General features: G+C 48.1%; 1 protein-coding gene across 1 annotated transcript in view; it reads right to left on the reverse strand.

Annotated features, from left to right (window-relative positions):
* The window catches only part of LOC137372133 (collagen alpha-2(V) chain-like), a 312,577-nt gene that overhangs the window by 60,476 nt on the left and 232,725 nt on the right, over window positions 1-19,376 (reverse strand). The window contains exons 27-31 of the mRNA XM_068035607.1: window positions 10,114-10,212; window positions 9,122-9,175; window positions 8,953-9,006; window positions 2,070-2,123; window positions 1,065-1,118 (exon numbers count right to left, since the gene is read on the reverse strand). Coding sequence (XP_067891708.1) covers window positions 1,065-1,118; window positions 2,070-2,123; window positions 8,953-9,006; window positions 9,122-9,175; window positions 10,114-10,212 — 315 coding nt within the window. The remainder of the gene's footprint in view (window positions 1-1,064; window positions 1,119-2,069; window positions 2,124-8,952; window positions 9,007-9,121; window positions 9,176-10,113; window positions 10,213-19,376) is intronic.

Consider the following 19,376-nt stretch of genomic DNA (forward strand, 5'->3'; position numbering starts at 1 on the left):
AGGCCCCGCCTTTTCGGCCTGACGCTGGGAGCTCCACCGGTGCTACAGGGTGAATTTTATGGTGCTGGCAGGGCTCCCGGTGCTGGGCCGAAAAGGATGGGGAAGCCACGCCTTGGTCATTAGGAGCAACCCCCACTTCCCCAGAGCAATTCTATGGTGTTAGGCCAATTAACAGCCCGTGCTAGGATCCCTGGCCCTTTAAAGACAGAGATCCCACTTCCAAGGGCTGCCGGCCAATCTGAGGGCCGGCAGCTCAGTAATATTGGCAGTGCCACCGGTAGTGGTGCCCAATGCTGGTATTGAAAGAGGCCTTGGACCCAGGCCCAGTGCTGGAGACGCGGATGACCCAAGATGAGTGAGGTGGGGTCGCCAGGGCCACACCCGCAGGCCCCGGCAAGGGGGTTAGGGGAGGCTTGGCATTTAGTGCAAGGGGGTTAACATCGATGGAGTTTTTCCAGACGGACAGTCCATGGGCCACAGATTGCCCATGGAGGTGGGCATCCGCCCGCGCCCCCAACAAGCCCGCGGAGAGGTCACCTTGTTTAACTGGGTGACCTCCCCGCGTGGCGAAACCTGCCCCCTGCCGCTGGTTAATTCCCAGTAGTGGCAGGTAGAGGCTCTTAAGTGGCTGATAATAGGTCACTTAAGGGCCTCAGTTGGTCTCCGGGCAGGAAAACTGCCATTGGCCTTATCCCACACCCGATTAAATTCCGTTGCGATGGGAAGATGATGGGCCCTCCTCAAAACCACCTCCCCCGCCCCCCCCCGACCCCGCTGCAATTCAATGGGATCCCCACTCCTCTGAATCCATCTCCAGGGGGGCCATAAAATTCAGCCTCTACAATTGCCTCCGGCACATGTAGGGGACACCCATGTGGGCATCCTTCTCAAGAGCACACTCCACGTGGGCTGTGTTGGAAACAGGTGGCAGTAGAGCTCAGGTAGCACCCCTGGATGAAATTTGATCCCAATATATTTGTGTTTTTGATATATTAGACAAACTGTTGGGGAAGATTTCATCTGGATGATTTTCTTGCGTCATTTAAATTTACAATTTATCTTACCTCATTGCCAGGCTTGCCAGATTCACCAGGCGGACCAGGGGGTCCAGGCAAACCCTAAAGCATTTAAATGTATAAATTAAAATCACATTCAGTGCAATTCAGTTATCACTACCAATGGATTTCATTCAACATACTTAATAGCCAACATTTTTTTTATCCTCCATTAAGAAAATACTTGCATGGTAACAGATTTTTACATTGAAATGTTGAACATAAAATCTGTAATATGTAATTTGATTACTTTTGTTCAGTCTACAATGTTCTTCATTTTAACTTATGTAAACTTGTATCAAAATTCAAATTAGCTGCAAAGACAAATTTGATATTTCAGAAAAGGTTAAAAAAAAAATCTTGCTTTTCCACATTGTTTACAATAAATTAGTTGATATTTTCCAAGCAAGTTTGAAAGAAAGACTTGCAATCATATAGCGTTTTTCACATCCATTGGACATCCCAAAGCACTTTGCAGCCAGTGAAGTATTTTTGAACTGTCGTCACTATTTTAAAGTAGGAACCACTGACGCTAATTTGTGCAGAGCAAGCTTCCACAAACAGCAATGTAATAATGACCAGATAGTCTGTTTTTCTTGGCTGAGGGACAACTATTGCCTAGCAGAACGAGGATAACACCCCTGCTCTTCTTCAAAATAGTGCCATGGGTTCTTTTATGTCCACTTGAGAGGCCTTGGTTTAACATCTCAACCAAAAGACAGCACCTCTGACTGTGCAGCACTCCCAGAGTACTGCACTGGGGTGTCAGCCTAGATTGCTGTGCTTAAGCTTGGAGTAGGACTTGAATTCACAACCTTCTAACTCAGAGGTGTGAGTGCTACCAACCAAGCCAGGGCTGTCAAGATGCACGGAATGTAAAGCCAGACCTGGTGTTGATATCAACTTGTCGGGTTATTATGTTTTTAGATACCTATTTTACACTGTTTAAGTATATAGTGCAAGGTCCTGCAATTATACCATGGGATACTAACAAAATGTACTCCTTGTACATACCTGGAATCCTGGAGGGCCTGGAGGGCCTTGTTCTCCCCTGTCTCCTGCTTGACCCTGAGCAAAATAACAACGAATATATCACAAGGGATGATTGACTTTGTGTGCTATTTATAGTGAACTTACAATTACTTTCTTTATAGGTGCATTAATAATTTCACAATCAATAGCAAGCAGCTCAGATAGTTCCTCTACATGCTTAAAATTTGTTTGCAAATATATCATTGGTGAAACTGGACTGTATATTATGGAAAATATTCAGAGTTTAAGCTATTTTGAAAGAAAACCTCGAAGGTATAAGTTTGGCAAAATAAATCCTATTTGGTTTTGCCATTTTTCTGGACAGGATTGTGTACCTAGTTAAAAATTACAATTAGAAAGCTTAATATTCTGTTGCTTATGTTGTAAGGTCCGAAAGGGACAACTGCAGACATCACCTACTAATGGTTCTGGCATGTATCAGTCTGAAGAAAGCTTACAATACCCGTCTTTAATTAAAGCAACATTTAGAAGGCGGCCATTGCATTAATGCCTTTAATACTCACCTGGCAGTGGAGAAGTCTTGATCCTGCAGTAGGTGTTGTGTGTTTTTTGGGGGGTTTGGGGGGTTTTCAGCGCTGTATTTCAGCTCTTCACCCCTTTGGGATTGGAGCTCTCCCGTGGTTGTTGTTTTCCTGCTGGTTGGGTTTTGGTGCCTGTCCTGGGAAGACTTCAAGCACAAAATGGCTGCAACCAGCTCCAGGCCAGAGGGTGCGTAACACCATTAGGATGATGGTGAAAAATAGTTAAGGAGATGTACCTATGGGCTGGACCTTCTTCATTAAGTGAGTCCTTTTTGAATGCTGTCGATTCGAAGCTGCAGACATCTTCTGCCTGCAGGACTTCCCCAGCAGCGACTACTTTGATGTGACGTTTAAGAACATGGCAGGATGCATGAAGTTCCTGAAGATCTTCAAGGAGCAAGGAAATCAGGCGCCACTGTTGATCCTCACAGCAGAGCCACTGTTTACACTGCCTTGCAATGGAATTGGGTGGTGGCCATCCATGTCAACACACCCCATATTTCCTGTTGTGCATGTGCTCACTTTTCTCACCAGGTACATCGAGGTGGTCAGGAGCAGCACTGAGGTCAAGAGCCTATTTGGGATTTGGAACGGCAAACGTCAGGTCTCGGTGACCTTGAAGGTGGATGCCAACAGAGCCATCCTCCACCCTCCCTCCAGTTTCGCTATTGGAGGAAGTCAGGGCTACTTGGTTTACGAGGGGCAGCCCAGGTTTTGTTGCACCTGGGGCAAATCTGTTCACATGGCGGCCAACTACAGTACAGTGCTCTGCAAGAGCTGTAAGCAGGAAGGCCACCAGACTGTAAGCAGATTAAGTGCTGCAAACTGTGTGCTGGGTCAGGCCACCTCAACAAGACCTGCCCAAAACGCTGCCTCAGTTATGCTCAGGCAGTGAGAACCAAGAAGGGGTATGAGGAAGGAACAGTGAACATGGTTGCTGCGAAGGAGACAAGCAACCCTCCCCCGACCACGCCCCCCCCCCCCCCCCCAACGCAACCCCCCCCCCCGCACCCCAGCAGAAGAGCAACCTGGTGAGTGGCAAGTGGTTAAGAGGAAAACCACAATGAAGAAGGCCCAAAGAAGGGAAAAGGACATCATCCAAACCAGTGGCTAGAGGAGGCTATTGTCTGAGACAGACTACAGCAGCTGCTCCTCATTGGATGAGGAAGGGCAGGAAAGATGACGCCAGCAAAAGAAGTGGCAGAATGCAAAGGAGCTGGAAGAGAAGGCCCCACACCTCCGAAACACTGGAAGCAGCGATGAGCCCAGCGCACTCTAACCCCAAGCGCTGAGCTCAGCAAGACACCTGGCACACCCGAGCTCCAGGAAACCAGGAGTAGTGAAGCACCCAGCGCCCCAGCTCCGGGAAGCCGGAAGCAGCAACATCCTTAAGGAGGAACAGAGGGAAAAAACACCACCAGCAGAGGACAGTCCAAACCTTGCTGCCTACAAGATCCCCCTGATGTCACCCCGGCGGAACAAACCACCCCCGTGAGTGACCAGGACAGTTTTCTGAGTCCAACAACTGTGCAACAGTTTGTGAACACTCATCAGGAGTATGCAGGAACATACCCAAGGACTGGGACTAGTAATGACACCTGGTGTGGTAAGCAACATACAGTTATAATGGATTTAAAGATTGCTTCCACTAACATGTGTACCATTAAGTCTACTGCACGATGTGTTGTGACCTTGGGGTACTTCACCAAGGACAAAGCAAAACCTGCTGTTTCTGCAGGAGTGTGGAATACCGCACCTCAGCACTTATAGGCAATAGTCATGATGGTGATCCCATGGGCCATCAATCTAGTCAGGGGGAAATGATTCCCGTTCCTGTTGCCTGGGCGTTCTGCTGTGGTGAGCCAACTTCACCATCTCCGAAGTTATCTCTGATTCAGTACAGCGAGCGGCTAATCATCCTCCAGCAACTCCCATTGTTGCTGGCGACATCCAGGCCACTCATTCTAGGCAATGACTTCAACTGCATCATCGATGTGGCTGGACAATCCAGCAGAGCTGACAGTCAATTGGACGCAATGTCCAGACTCCTGATGGAAACAGTAAATTATGCCAAGCTGCATTACGACTTCAGCAACTCTGTAAATGGAGCACAGCGTAGATACACCTGGCCAAGACCAGACGGATCCATCCATTCTAGTATAGACTTCTTGTTCGTGTCCCGTGCAATCATGGTCAGATTCACCAACGTCAGGCTGGTGTTCTTCTCTGACCACTGCCTCCTACTGGTGGCCTGTCGCTTATAGGACAACTAGATGGTTGGCAGGGGGATCTGGAAGCTGAATGTGAAAGTGTTGACCCCAGAGAGTATTGAGGAACTCGAAAGGAATTACAAATGTTAGAGAACCGTAAAACCCCTCTTTGAGTCTCGAGCGCATTGGTGGGAAGTGATCAAGGTGAACTTCAAGAGGTTCGTCATCTTCAAAGGGGTTCAGAGGGCAAGTGAGAAAGAGAGGGAAATGTCCCAACTCCAGAAAAGAATACATAATCTGTTCCTGCTGCAGTCGATGGGGGTGGAGGTCAAGGAGGATCTTCAAGAGATGAAGAGCCTGCAGGCTTTGCTCTTTGCCGCGGAGGCCTCCAAGATCACCTTCCGGTCCAAAGTCCGCTCCGTGGAGCAGGATGAGATGTGCTCGCACTTATTCTTCCAAAAGGTACTCACAGAGAGCTTTGTGATCAGCAGCCTGAAGGAAGAGGACGGCTCGGTAACGTCATTACAGTCTGACATACTAAAGACCAGAAAATCCTTTTATGTCGGGCTGTACGACAGCATGGCCTCCCAGTCCTTCCTGTCCTCTATCACAGAGGTCTTAGATAACAGTATGTGGGAGAGTCTGGACAAACTGCTAACTTTGGATAAGCTGACAAAGGCCGTCAGGTCCTCTGAAATGAGTAAAACTCCCAGAAGCGACTGCTTACCGATCGAATTGTACTCAACTCTGTGGGACTGGATCAGCCCAGACTTGATGGAAGTGTATGAGAGCATGGTTTTGGCTGGCAGCATGTCAGAATCCATGATGAAAGGCATCATCACCTTCATCTACAAGCGGAAGGGAGAGTAGGCGGAAATCAGAAATTTGCGGCCCATTTCACTGCTTAATATGGTCTGCAAAATTCTGTCCAGGGTCATCACCAATCGGGTCAAGTCTGCTCTGGACTGAGCTCCAGGACATCACTGCAGGAGTTCCTCAGGGTAGTGTCCTAGGCCCAACCATCTTCAGCTGCTTCATAAATGACCTTCCTTCAATCATAGGTCAGAAGTGGGGATGTTCGCTGATGATTGCACAATATTCTGCACCATTCGTGACTCCTCAGATACTGAAGCAGTCCGTGTAGTATTACAGCAAGACTTGGACAATATCCAGTGGCAAGTAACATTTGCGCCACACAGGTGCCAGGCAATGACTATCTCCAACAAGAGAGAATCTAACCATCTCCCCTTGACATTCAACAGCATTACCATCGCTGAATCCCCCACTATCAACATCCTAGGGGCTACCATTGACCAGAAACTGCACTGGAGTAGCCATATAAATACTGTGGCTACAAGAGCAGGTCAGAGGCTAGGAATCCTGCAGCGAGTAACTCACCTCCTGACTCCCCAAAGCCTGTCCACCATCTACAAGGCACAAGTCAGGAGTGTGATGGAATACTCTCCACTTGCCCGGATGGCTGCAGCTCCAACAACACTCAAGAAGCTCGACACCAGCCAGAACAAAGCAGCCCGCTTGATTGGCACACCATTCACAAACATTCACTCCCTCCACCACCGACGCACAGTGGCAGCAGTGTGTACCATCTACAAGATGCACTGCAGCAATGCACCAAGGCTCCTTAGACAGCACGTTCCAAAACCGCAACCTCTACCAAATAGAAGGACAAGGGCAGCAAATGCATGGGAACACCACCATCTGCATGTTCCCCTCCAAGTCACACACCATTCTGACTTGGAACTATATCGCTGTTCCTTAACTGTCACTGGGTCAAAATTCTGTAAGTCCCTTCCTAATAGCACTGTGGGTGTACCTACCCCACATGGACTACAGCAGTTCAAGAAGGCAGCTCACCACCACCTTCTCAAGGGCAATTAGTGATGGGCAATAAATGCTGGCCTGGCCAGCGATGCTCACATCCCATGAATGAATTAAAAAAAGGAAGATCTCTGATTGCCTCGCGCTACTCAGGGAAAGGATCGCCTATGTGCAGGAAATGGGGTGGACACCTGTCTCATCAGCTTGGACCAGGAGAAGGCCTTTGACGGGATATCACACACCCACATGATAGACCTGCTCTCCAAAATGGGGGTTGGGGAGGGAATCTGCAATTGGATCCATATGTTCTTCACAAACATCAGTAACACAGTCTCAATCAATGAGTGGGAATCGGAACGTTTTACGAGCAAATCTGGAGTCAGATAGGGCTGTCCTCTCTCCCTTGTCTTGTTTGTTTGTTGTATTGAACCTTTTGCCGAGTCCATCAGGAAGGATGTGGGCATAAGAGGGGTGACAATCCCAGACAGTAGAGGCACTCAGGTCAAAGCCTCCCTGCACATAGACGATGTCACCATCTTCTGCTCAGATCTACTGTCAGTTCACAGGCTGATGAGCATCTGCGACCATTTCGAACTGGTCTCAGGAGCCAAAGTAAATTGCGCCAAGAGCGAGGCCATGTTCTTTGGGAACTGGGCTGACCGATCCTTTGTCCCCTTTACCATCAGGTCAGACTACCTGAAGGTGCTAGGGAAATGGTTTGGAGGGGCCGGGGTGTGTACCAAAAACTGAAAGCAGACAGCAGCCATGGTGAAATGGAAACTGGGCATGTGGGAGCAGCGCTCCCTCTCCATCGTGCGTAAGAACCCAGTGATTAGGTGCGAGGCACTCTCATTGTTGCTGTATTTGGCGCAGGTCTGGCCCATACTCCACTCCTCCGTGGCGGTCACCCAAGCCATCTTTCACTTTACCTGGAGATCGAAAATGGACCGTGTCCGCAGGGACATAATGCTCAAACCACTAGATAAAGAGGAGAATGGGCACCCAACGTCACCCTCATCCTGATGGCCACATTTGTCTGTGGCTGCATCAAGCTGTGCGTAGAACCCCGTAATGCAAACACCAAGTGTCACTACGTGCTGAGGTTCTATCTGTCCCAGGTGTCGTGAAGGATGGGTCTGGCCACATTGCCACGGAACGCTCCATCCAGTTGGACCATTCCGTACCACCTGTCTCTCATGGAAAGGCCTGTACAGAAAAACACCTTTGATCACAAGTCCACCAAGTGGTGGTCTGCATGTAACATCCTCAAGGCCCTGCCGGAAAAGGACATAGTGGATCCTGTCTGATGGTTCCCTGAGCAGACTGTCAAACTCATTTGGCAGGATGTCTCATCGTCAGAACTTCAAAGAAGCACCAAGACGTAGCTTGGCTGGTTGTGAGACGGGCCCTCCCCATCAGATCCTTCCTGAACACTTGGAGTCTCATCGTCTCCGCACGCTGCCCTCGAGGCAGCTGTGGTGGGAAGAGATCATCCACCTCCATCTGGAATGTGCCTTTGCAAAGCAGGTCTGGAAAGAAATGTAGTGGTTTCTGTTGAGGTTCATCCCAAGCAGTTGTGTAACGCAGGACCCTGTGCTCTACAGGCTGTTCCCAGGAGCGCACACCAAGATAAACATCAACTGCTGCTGGAGGACCATCAACTCGGTGAAAGACACACTTTGGTCTGCCCAAAACCTGCTGGTCTTCCAGAGCAAGAGCTGTCTGCGACCGAGTGTTGCAGACTGGTACATTCCAAGGTCCAGGACTTTGTGCTGAGGGACGCACTAAAGCTTAGGGAAGCCACCACAAAGGCTCAATGGGGAAAGGCCACTGTGTAAGGTCCTCCCGCCATAGTATAGCGAGGGGGGACCTAAGTAAAACCTCTCGGGCTGCACTCACTAGAGAATGTTTTTGGTATAGGATGCAAATGTACATTGTAAATATTACCTGGGTTGGCGAGAGTTGTGAGGCACCTCACAGACTGCATTGAAGGAAACTGATCTTTATTGCACTTAATGAAATATCCAATTTGAATTATTTCGTCATGGATTTTTACAAATTTTTATGAATAAAGTATATTTTTGGAAAAATTAATTAATGCCTTTAAAACAAAGAGAATGATATGAATTTTCAGTTTTTATTGTCTATTACACTAATAAGAGGATCATAGCTTTGATTTTGTGAAATTTCTGTTATGAAGCAGGCATACCATCGATCCAGTATCTGCATTAAAGGTACATGGATATAAAATTTCTTGCAAGAATTTATACTTACCATTGGGCCAATATGACCTTGAGGTCCAGATTCTCCATCTTTGCCAGGAGTACCCTAATATATTAATGGAAAAAACAGATACAATCCAGGAATGAACAGCCTTTATTTTTTAAACCTTTATGAGAAATCTTTGGAAACATATTAATGTCATTAAAAATATTCTACTTACTCTTTGACCTGAGGCACCTGAAGGGCCCTTTTCACCTGTCTTACCAGGGTCGCCCTACATTGAAAGTAAAGGATATTAAAGAACTCACTAAAGCAGATAAAACACACCCATAGTAGCAGAATGTTGCTATAGTTATATCACTGCAGAGGTACAGGGGTGGTGTCATTTCTGTTTTTGTTCTTGTGTTACTTTTCCTGAGATTATTATAGTCCCATCTTTAACGATTCAAACTTAGAAGTGCATTACATGTTTCCACTTAATTTTGTATAATTCTCATTGCAAAGTTATTTAACAGTTAATGATATTAAGTGCGATTTTACTTTGTGATTTAGCTGAAAATCATTGATGGAAAATGGTGGGCAATGTGTCCTGACACACACAGCCGGCTCCCCACCGGCACAGTAAAGGCCTGCTCAAGTCACACACAAAAAAAACCTGACCCGAACCCAATGGAACCACATCGGACCTGAGCCCGACCCGGCCCGAGTCTCTCCATTTTCCCCCCAAGCCCAACTCGCCCCGACCCGACCCGACCACCGCAATGTTCCGTTTACTTACCTTCCGACTCCCAATCTTCAGGAAACTGCAGCATGAGCACGATGACGTCATAAAGACGCTCACACGCTCACTGCGCAGACTCAGAGTTTCCCTGCTTGACTTCCCGGACTCCCAGCTCAGGTAAGTTTTTAACTTTTAATACTTACCTGCAATTCTTGCTGTGTGTCTCCGACCCGGACCCGGCCCGACCTGAGCCTGAAGACCCGACCTGGAAGAGCGGTCCAACCCTTCCCGAGCCCGACACATGTCGTCGGGTCCCGTCGGGTCCGGGTCGGGTAGCAGACCTTTACAGCACAGTGCAAAATCGGCCCTCACAAGATGTTTCGATTTGAACTCATTAAAATTAATGACTAACTGGTGTGAAATGTAACTATGTAACTTTGTGATGTTTCATGCCAATGTAATTGGCATAGAATAACAAATTTCTTACGTACACTATTACCCCTTGGTCCTACTGAACCCATGGAACCAGTTGAGCCTCTTAGTCCTGTTGGTCCCAGTGAGCCTGGACGTCCTTCCTCACCTGGAGGACCCTGGTAACAGAAGCAATGGAACAAATAAGAAATGTATGCCTTCGATTGTGATGTTGCCTCATATAGGACATGTGCTCTATACAACTAGTATCATCATAAACAAGAACATGCTGGACAACATCTTTAGAATTTATTAACAATATTATCTGATTTTTTTCTAGATAACATGGGTCATAATATTAATTAAAAATTCATTCTCATAGAATCTTGCAGCCCAAAAGGAGGCCATTCGGCCAATCATGATGCCTCTGCTAGCTCTTTGAAAGAGTCCACTCCCACTCCCCTGCTCTTTACCCATAGCCCCACAACTTTCTGCCTTTAAAAGTAGTTCTAAATCTTATAATATATTTTATTGGATATGTCTAACTCTGCAAACTGATCTCCCGTGGAACATACAGGATATCAACTGAGCAGAGGAAGAATGGATCATAAAACAATAAGCAATCCCAATAAAATAATTCATTTTCTTATGAATAAATATTAATATAATAAACTTTTTGAAAACAGCATGATTCTACACTGCAACAGAGGTGAAACAGCAACTATGAAACAATGAAAAGTCTCAAAATGAAGAGAAGAAAAAAGGAAGCTAATTTATTAATGGCTGGTGATTTAGGGAACAATATTACACTCTAACTCAGTTATTAGTGGCATATTGCCAACTCTGTCTGATGGATAGAGTGAGGACAAAAGGGTTTCCTGGTCCTATTACCTTGATTTACTGGCACAGTCACAATGGGCCAAATAGCCTCCTTCTATGTTGTAAACTGGTTCTATGGTTAAACTATGTGCAGTACTACAGCTTCTATGGCTCGCATTTAGTGGTGAGTGGTGAAATGACAGCGCTCGCCACTGATCTTGAAGAAAGCTCCCCACAAAGATCTAATGATCTCTGTGGTGTGGATTTCCCCTTTTCCGATTGTTAGTTTGAATCTAGCATCAAGTTAAGGGGATCTCCAGGTGTCCAGCAACAATAATGTCATCAAGCATGGTCAGCAGCCAATCATATTGAAGTATTCTCATAGACAACAAACCATGAAGTAAAATATACGGATTATCCTTCACTTTTAATTAAATTTTAGAGAGAGCAAATTAAATAATTGGGACATACACTTGGGATTAAGTTGGAACCTGAAATATCAAAACAATTTTAGAATAAGTATGTTTAAAGTATGTGGAACTTTATATCACAATGGAGAAATTTGATATCCCACAAGTATAAAATTACTTTTTCAGGGCCATGGACCCTTAGCACACCATTAAAAATCCAGTAACACCTCATTCAAAAAGATGTAACTTTTTCAAGGGTCTTTACAAAACATAAGAACTAGGAGCAGGAGTAGGCAATTCAGCCCCTCTAGTCTGCTCCGCCATTCAATACGATCATGGTTGATCTCATCTCGGCCTCAACTCCACTTTCCTGCCCATTCTCCATAACCCTTCAACCCATTACTAATTAAAAATCTATCTATTTCCTCCTTAAATTTACTCAATGTTCCGGCATCCACCGCACTCTGGGGTAGCTGAATTCCACAGACTCAAGATCCTTTGAGAGACGTAATTTCTCCTCATCTCTGTTTTAAATCTGCTACCCCTTATCCTAAAACTATGACCTCTTGTTCTAGATTGCCCCACAAGAGGAAACATCCTCTCTATGTCTACTTTGTCAATCCCCTTAATCATCTTATATACCTCAATTAGATCTCCACTCATTATTCTAAACTCTAGAGAGTAAAGGCCTGAACTGCTCAATCTCTCTTCATTAGACAAACCCCTCATCTCTGAAATCAATTTAGTGAGCCTCCTCTGAACTGCCTCCAATGCAACTACTTCCTTCCTCAAGTAAGGGGACCAAAACTGTACACAACACTCCAGGTGCAGTCTCACCAATGCCTCGTACAGTTGCAGCAACACATCCCAATAAATGCCAAAAGTCCATTTGCCTTCCTTATTACCTGCTGTTCCTGCAAACTAGTTTTCTGCGATTCATGCACAAGGACACCCAGATCGCTCTGCACCAAAGCACTCTGAAGTTTCTCTCCATTTAGATAATAATTTGCCTTTCTATTCTTCTGACCAAAATGGATAACCTCACACTTATCCACATTAAACTCCATCTGCCAGATTTTGACCCATTCACCTAACCAATCCATATCCATTTGTAAATTTCTTATTTCTTTATTGCAACTTACTATCCCACTATTTTAGTGTCATCTGCAAATTTGGCTATAGTACTTTCTATCCCTGCACCCAAGTCATTAATATAGATATACAGTGAGATTAATAGTGTAAAAGGGCAAATTCTCATCAATTCAGTTATTTCAAATTGATTGCAATCCACGGGGCCTTCACCAGTGTACCCTATGGAGGAGCATAGAATCACCAATGGCAACTTCTAGATTTTCGCATTTACTCTTCATGCGTGGACTCCAGAAGTTGCTGTCAGTTTCAGAGGAGTGAAGATGGTGAAGGCTGACAGTTTCACCGTCAAAACTAACACAAAATCCGGGCCTATATGCTGCACCTTGTCTACTAGTATCAGATATTAGCAGGGAATACTTCAGGCACAACTCTGAGAGCATACCATTGGACCCGGGACTTAATGTTTATCATTACAATATATGTACTTCATCAAGTAGGTAGGTTGTAGCCTTATATGTTGCCAGAACAGGATTAAATAACTTTTTCAAGCAGAAGGCAGTAAATATGTGACTAAATTACCCAGAGAGAGTGTGTAAGTGAAGGATGTTTTAATTCTTAGAGGCTGAATACAGTTCCTTCCCCTGATGACCCACCTCAATGAGCTTCGAGCTCAGGGTGATGCTGAGCTCTTCTTCTGTCACCTTCACACGCACCTCTTTGTCCAGCAATCTTTCCTCCTGCTCAGTGAACCACTTTACCCGTCTCTAGCATTCTCCCTCTACTTGGACCCAACCCTCTGGCCTCTTACCCTGTCTGGACCTTTTCATTGATAACTGCCTGTGTGATGTCAGCTGTCTCAATTTCTCTGTTCCTCTCACTCACTGTAACCTGTTTCCCTCTGAACCTGCAGCACTCAGTTCTCTCAGGTCCAATCTTAACATAGTCATTAAAGCTGTTGACAAGGTGGCACTGTTATTGTTTGGTGAACTGACCTCTACCTAGCGGAGGTCAAACACCAATCCACTGACACTTTCTCTTACCTCCCTCTGGACCATGACCCCACCACTGAAAATCAAGCCATTGTTTCCAGGACTGTCACTGGCCTCAAATCCTTTGGAGATCTTCCCTCCAAGGCCTCCAACTTCATAGTTCGCCAACCCCAAACAGTCCGCTTCTGCCTCCTTCCCAAAGTCCACAAGCAGGCCTGCCCTCATAGACCCATTGTTTCAGCCTGTTCCTGCCCCACTATCTTGACTCTATTTTTTCTCCCCTTGTTCAGACTCTTCCAATCTACATCCATGTTACTTCTGATGCCCTCCATCACTTCAACAGTTTCCTGTTTCCTGGCCCTAACAGTCTCCATTTTACCGTGGATGTCCAATCCTTCTATACCTCCAACCCCACCAGGATGGTCTGTGAGCCCTCATCTTCTTCCTTGAATGGAGGCCCAACCAGTTTCCATCCACCACCACCTTCCTAATATTTGAACAACTTCGCCTTCAGCTCCACTCATTTCCTCCAAATAAAAGGTGTTGCTATGGGTACACGCATGGCTCCCAGCAATGCCTACCTTTTTGCGGGATATGTGGAATATTCTTTGTTCCATTCCTACTCATGTTCGCTCTGTCACCTCTTTTTCCGGTACATTGATGACACTATCAGTCTGTTTCCTGCTCTCCCCCTGAACTAAAAATTTTCATTTACTTTGTTTCCAATTTCCACCCTTCTCTCACCATCACATGATCCATCTCTGACTCTTCCCTTCCTTGACTTCTCTGTCTCCATTTCTGGAAATGGGCTATCAACCAGTATTCACTTTTAGCCCACTGACTCCTATAGTTACCTTGACGACACTTCCTCACACCCTGCATCCTGTAAGGACTCTTTTCTATTCTCCCAGTTTCTACGTCTCTGTCCCATCTATTTAGATGATGCAACCTTCCACAATATTGCTTTTGATTGGCTTCCCTTCACCTCAACCAAGAATTCTGCACCACTGTGTTTATTTTTTTTTTATTTAGAGATACAGCACTGAAACAGGCCCTTCAGCCCACCGAGTCTGTGCCGACCAACAACCACCCATTTATACTAACGCTACAGTAATCTCATATTCCCTACCACCTACCTACATTAGGGGCAATTTACAATGGCCAATTTACCAGGCAAGTCTTTGGCTGTGGGAGGAAACCGGAGCACCCGGCGAAAACCCACGCGGTCACAGGGAGAACTTGCAAATTCCACACAGGCAGTACCCAGAATCGAACCCAGGTCCTTGGAGCTGTGAGGCTGCGGTGCTAACCACTGCGCCACTGTGCTGCCCCAATGTGTTGACCGGGCCCTCCATTGTGTCTGTTCTATTTCACGCTCTTCTGCTTTCATTCCTTTCCCTCCCCTTTCACCCCACCAGCCTCCACATTCAATGGATTATCCTCTGCCATTTCTGACACTTCCAGTGTGATGACACCACCAAACATATCTTCCCCTCCCCTTTCAGCATTCCAAAGGGACCCTTTTCAGTTACCCCCAACACCTCTTCCTTTCGTATGGTGCCTGCCCTTTTACCTCCTCCCTCCTCACTGTCCAAGGCCCCAAACACTCCTTCCAAGTGAAACAGAGATTTACTTACACTGCTTTCAATTTAGTATACGGTACTCGCTGCTCAGATACGGTCACCTCTACATTGGGGAGACCAAATGCAGACTGGGTGACTGCTTTGTGGTACAGCTCAATTCAGTCCACAAGAGTGATCCTGAGCTTCCTGTTGCTTATTATTTTAATCCTCAGTACTTATTTGATTGAGAAGAGACCATGATCATTGCCTTTTGATCCTGGGGAAGCTTTGAGTAAAATGGCTATAACCAATTTTCGAGCTTCGGGCCAGGGAGTGCGCAACACCGTTCGGGTGGTCGTGAAGGACAAGGAAGGGGATGCACCGGTCGATCGCACCTTCTTCATCAAGAAAATTCTCTTCGATTGCTGCGGATTTCAAGTGACAGACGTCTTCTGCCTGCAGGATTTCCCCAGCAGTGGATACTTTGACGTGACGTTCCGAAACGTGGTGGGATGCATCAAGTTCCTGAAGGCGTTCAAGGAGAAAGGGGACCGGGCGCCACTGTTGATCCTCACAGCGGAGCCGCTCTTCACGCTTCCGTCACAACGGGACCGGGTGGTGACGATTCACCTCTACAACCCCCATGTTCCGGTGGTGGATGTACTCACCTTTCTCGCCATGTACGTCGAGGTGGCTGGCAGCAGCACTGATGTCAAGGACCCCTTTGGGATCTGGACCAGCAAGCGGCAGGTCAAGGTGACCTTGAAGGTAGATCCCAGTGGAGCCATCATCCACCCTCCCTCCAGCTTCGCTATCGGGGGAAGTCGAGGCTTCTTGGTCTACGCTGGGCAGCCCAGAGTTTGCCGCACCTGTGGCAAATCTGGTCACATGGCAGCCAACTGCAGCACGGTTGTTTGCAAGAACTGCAAGGAGGAAGGCCATCAGACCAAGGACTGTAAGCAGACTAAGTGTTGCAACTTGTGTGGTGCGGCAGGCCATCTCTACAAGACCTGCCCCAAACGTTGCCTCAGCTATGCTCAGGCGGCAAGGTCCAAGGAAAGGCCGGGAGAAGGTTCGACGAAGGCGTCCGCTGTTCGAAAGGAGACCAGCAACCTTCTCCACAGTGAGGAACTTCAACCTGAGAAGGAAGGGGAGGCAGCTGAAACCAACGACCCAGCACCTACCCAGCGCCCGGAAACCCCTCCTCCACAGACAGAATCAATGGAGGAGGAGGCAGCAGATGGACAAACAGGTCAGTGGCAAGTGGTCCAGAGGAAAACCACAAAGAAAAAACATCCCAAAGCCACCACGCAAACCAGTGGCAAGAGGAGGCTCTCTTCTGAATCAGACTGCAACAACTCCTCTTCACTGGACGGGGAAATGCTGGAACAACAGCCTCTTCAAAAGAGGCGGCAGAACTCCGAGATGGATGATAAAGCATCCCAGCCCCCGGGCACTGGAAGCTGTGGTGGGCCCGGCGTGCCCCAACCCCAATGCCCCACACGTAACGACGTGGCCAACGCACCTCAGCTCCGGGACACCGGGAGCAAAGACACGTCTGGCGCGCCTGAGCTCCGGAAGACCGGGAGCTGTGATGTTTTCGAGGAGGAACAGATGGAAGCAGCTGAGGACAACCCAATGCTCTCTGCCTACAAGACCCCCCCCGATGACACCCGAGCGGCACAAACCCTGCATGAAAAATCAGGAGGGGTTTCTGAGCCCAACCAACGTGAAACTGCTTGCGCACACGATGGGTATGCAGGAACATCCCGAAGGGGAAGGACTGGGACTAGCGAGGACAAATGGTATGGGAAGCAACAACTAATTTTTAGTAAAAAATGGGTGTAAGAATTGCTTCCATTAATGTGCGTAGCATTAAATCTACTACGCGATGTGTTTCAACCTTGGATTACCTTGCCAAGGTCAAAGCTGACCTACTGTTTCTGCAGGAGTGTGGAATACCACACCTCAGCACCTACAGGCAGTGGTCGCGATGGTGGTCCCACGGGCCATCGATCTGGTCGGGGGGTAATGACTGCCGTTCCTCCGGCCTGGGTATTCTGCTGCGGGGAGGTAACTTCACCATCTCTGAAGTAAGGAGGTGGTGGGCGGCCGCCTCCTCGTAGCAGACGTGATGTACAACAACGCTCCGCTCCGGTTGATCAACGTGTACGCCCCGGTACAACGCAGCGAGCGGCTGACCATCTTCCAGCAGCTCCCACTGCTGCTGGCGATGTCCAGGCCGGTCATCCTAGGCGGTGACTTCAACTGCATCATCGATGCGGCTGGACGATCCGGCAGAGACGACAGCAAACTGGACGCTACGTCCAGATTCCTAATAGAAACAGTTAAAGATGCCAAACTGCACGACGTCTTCAGCAAACCTGCAGACGGAGCGCAGCGCAGATACACATGGTCAAGATCGGACAGGTCTGCCCGTTTCAGGATTGACTTCCTGTTTGTGTCCCGTGCTGTCACGGTCGGATCCACTGACGTCAAGCCGGTGTTCTTCTCCGACCACTGCCTCTTACTGGCCGACTGTCACTTACAGGACGACCAGCGGGTTGGCAGAGGGACGTGGAAGCTCAATGCGACACTGCTGACCCCAGAGAACGTTGAGGAACTCAAAAGGGATTACAAAGGTTGGAGGACCGTGAAACCCCTCTTTGAGTCTCCAGTTCACTGGTGTCAAGAGGTTCTTCATCCACAAAGGTGTTCAGAAGGCGAGAGAGAGACAGAGGGAAGTGTCCCGACTCCAGAAAATTATGCAAAATCTACTCCGGTTGCAGTCAATGGGGGTCGAGGTCAAGGAGGACCTCCAAGAGGTGAAGAGCCAGCAGGCCTCGCTCTTTGCCAAGGAGGCCTCCAAGATCCTCTTCCGGTCCAGAGTCCGCTCCATCGAGCAGGATGAGACGTGCTCGCGTTACTTCTTCCAAAAGGTACACAGAGAGAGCTCTGTTATCAGCAGCCTGAAGGAAGAAGATGGCTCGGTAACATCTTCGCAGTCCGACATACTAAGGATCAGCAAATCCTTTTATGCTGGGCTGTATGACGCGAAGCCCACAGACAGCAGAGCCTCCCAGTCCTTCCTGTCATCTATCACAGAGGTCTTAGATGACAGCAGGAGGGAGGGACTGGACAAGCCGCTAACTCTGGACGAGCTGACAAAGGCCGTCGAGTCTTTCGAGACGAGTAAAACTCCCGGGAGCGACGGCTTACCAGTCGAGTTGTACTCGGCCCTGTGGGACTGGGTCGGCCCGGACCTGCTGGAAGTATATGAGAGTATGCTCCTGGCCGGCAGCATGTCAGAATCCATGAGAAAAGGCATCATCACCCTCATTTACAAGCAGAAGGGGGAGAGGGCAGAAATCAGAAATTGGCGGCCCATCTCACTGCTTAATGTTGATTACAAGATCCTGTCCAAAGTCATAGCCAGTCGAGTCAAGTCTGCTCTGGAGCTGGTGATTCACCCCGATCAGACCTGTACTGTACCCGGCAGGAAGATCTCTGATAGTCTCGCGCTACTCAGGGATACGATCGCCTACGTACGGGACAGGAGGGTGGACACCTGCCTCATCAGCCTAGACCAGGAGAAGGCTTTTGACAGGATATCGCACACCTACATGATGGACGTGCTTTCCAAAATGGGGTTTGGGGAGGGAATCTGCAATTGGATCCAACTGCTCTACACAAACATCAGTAGCGCAGTCTCAATCAACGGGTGGGAATCTGAAAGTTTCCCGATCAAATCTGGAGTCAGACAGGGCTGTCCTCTGTCCCCGGTCTTGTTTGTTTGCTGTATTGAACCCTTTGCTGAGTCTATTAGGAAGGATGCGAGCATAAGAGGGGTGACAATCCCAGGCAGCGGAGGCACTCAGGTCAAAACCTCCCTGTACATGGATGACGTCGCCGTTTTCTGCTCGGATCCGCTGTCCGTGCGCAGACTGATGAGCATCTGCGAGCAGTTCGAACTGGCCTCGGGAGCCAAAGTTAACCACGGCAAGAGCGAGGCCATGTTCTTTGGCAACTGGGCTGACCGATCCTTTGTCCCCTTCACCGTCAGGTCAGATTACCTGAAGGTGCTGGGGATATGGTTCGGAAGGGCCGGGGCGTGCACCAAAACATGGGAGGAGCGAGTAGCCAAGGTACGACAAAAGTTGGGCATGTGGGGGCAGCGATCTCTCTCCATTGGGGATAAGAACCTGGTCATCAGGTGCGAGGCGCTCACGTTGTTGCTCTATGTGGCGCATGTCTGGCCCATACCCCACTCCTGCGCCGTGGCAGTCACCCGAGCCATTTTCCGCTTCGTCTGGGGATGTAAAATGGACCGGGTCCGGAGGGAGACGATGTTCAAATCTCTGGACAAGGGCGGGAAAAATGTACCCAACGTGGCCCTCATCCTGATGACCACCTTCGTGTGCGGCTGCATCAAGCTGTGTGTAGATCCCCAGTACGCAAATTCCAAGTGTCA

The sequence above is a fragment of the Heterodontus francisci genome, chromosome 7, assembly GCF_036365525.1.
Source record: "Heterodontus francisci isolate sHetFra1 chromosome 7, sHetFra1.hap1, whole genome shotgun sequence".
Lineage (NCBI taxonomy): Eukaryota > Metazoa > Chordata > Chondrichthyes > Heterodontiformes > Heterodontidae > Heterodontus > Heterodontus francisci.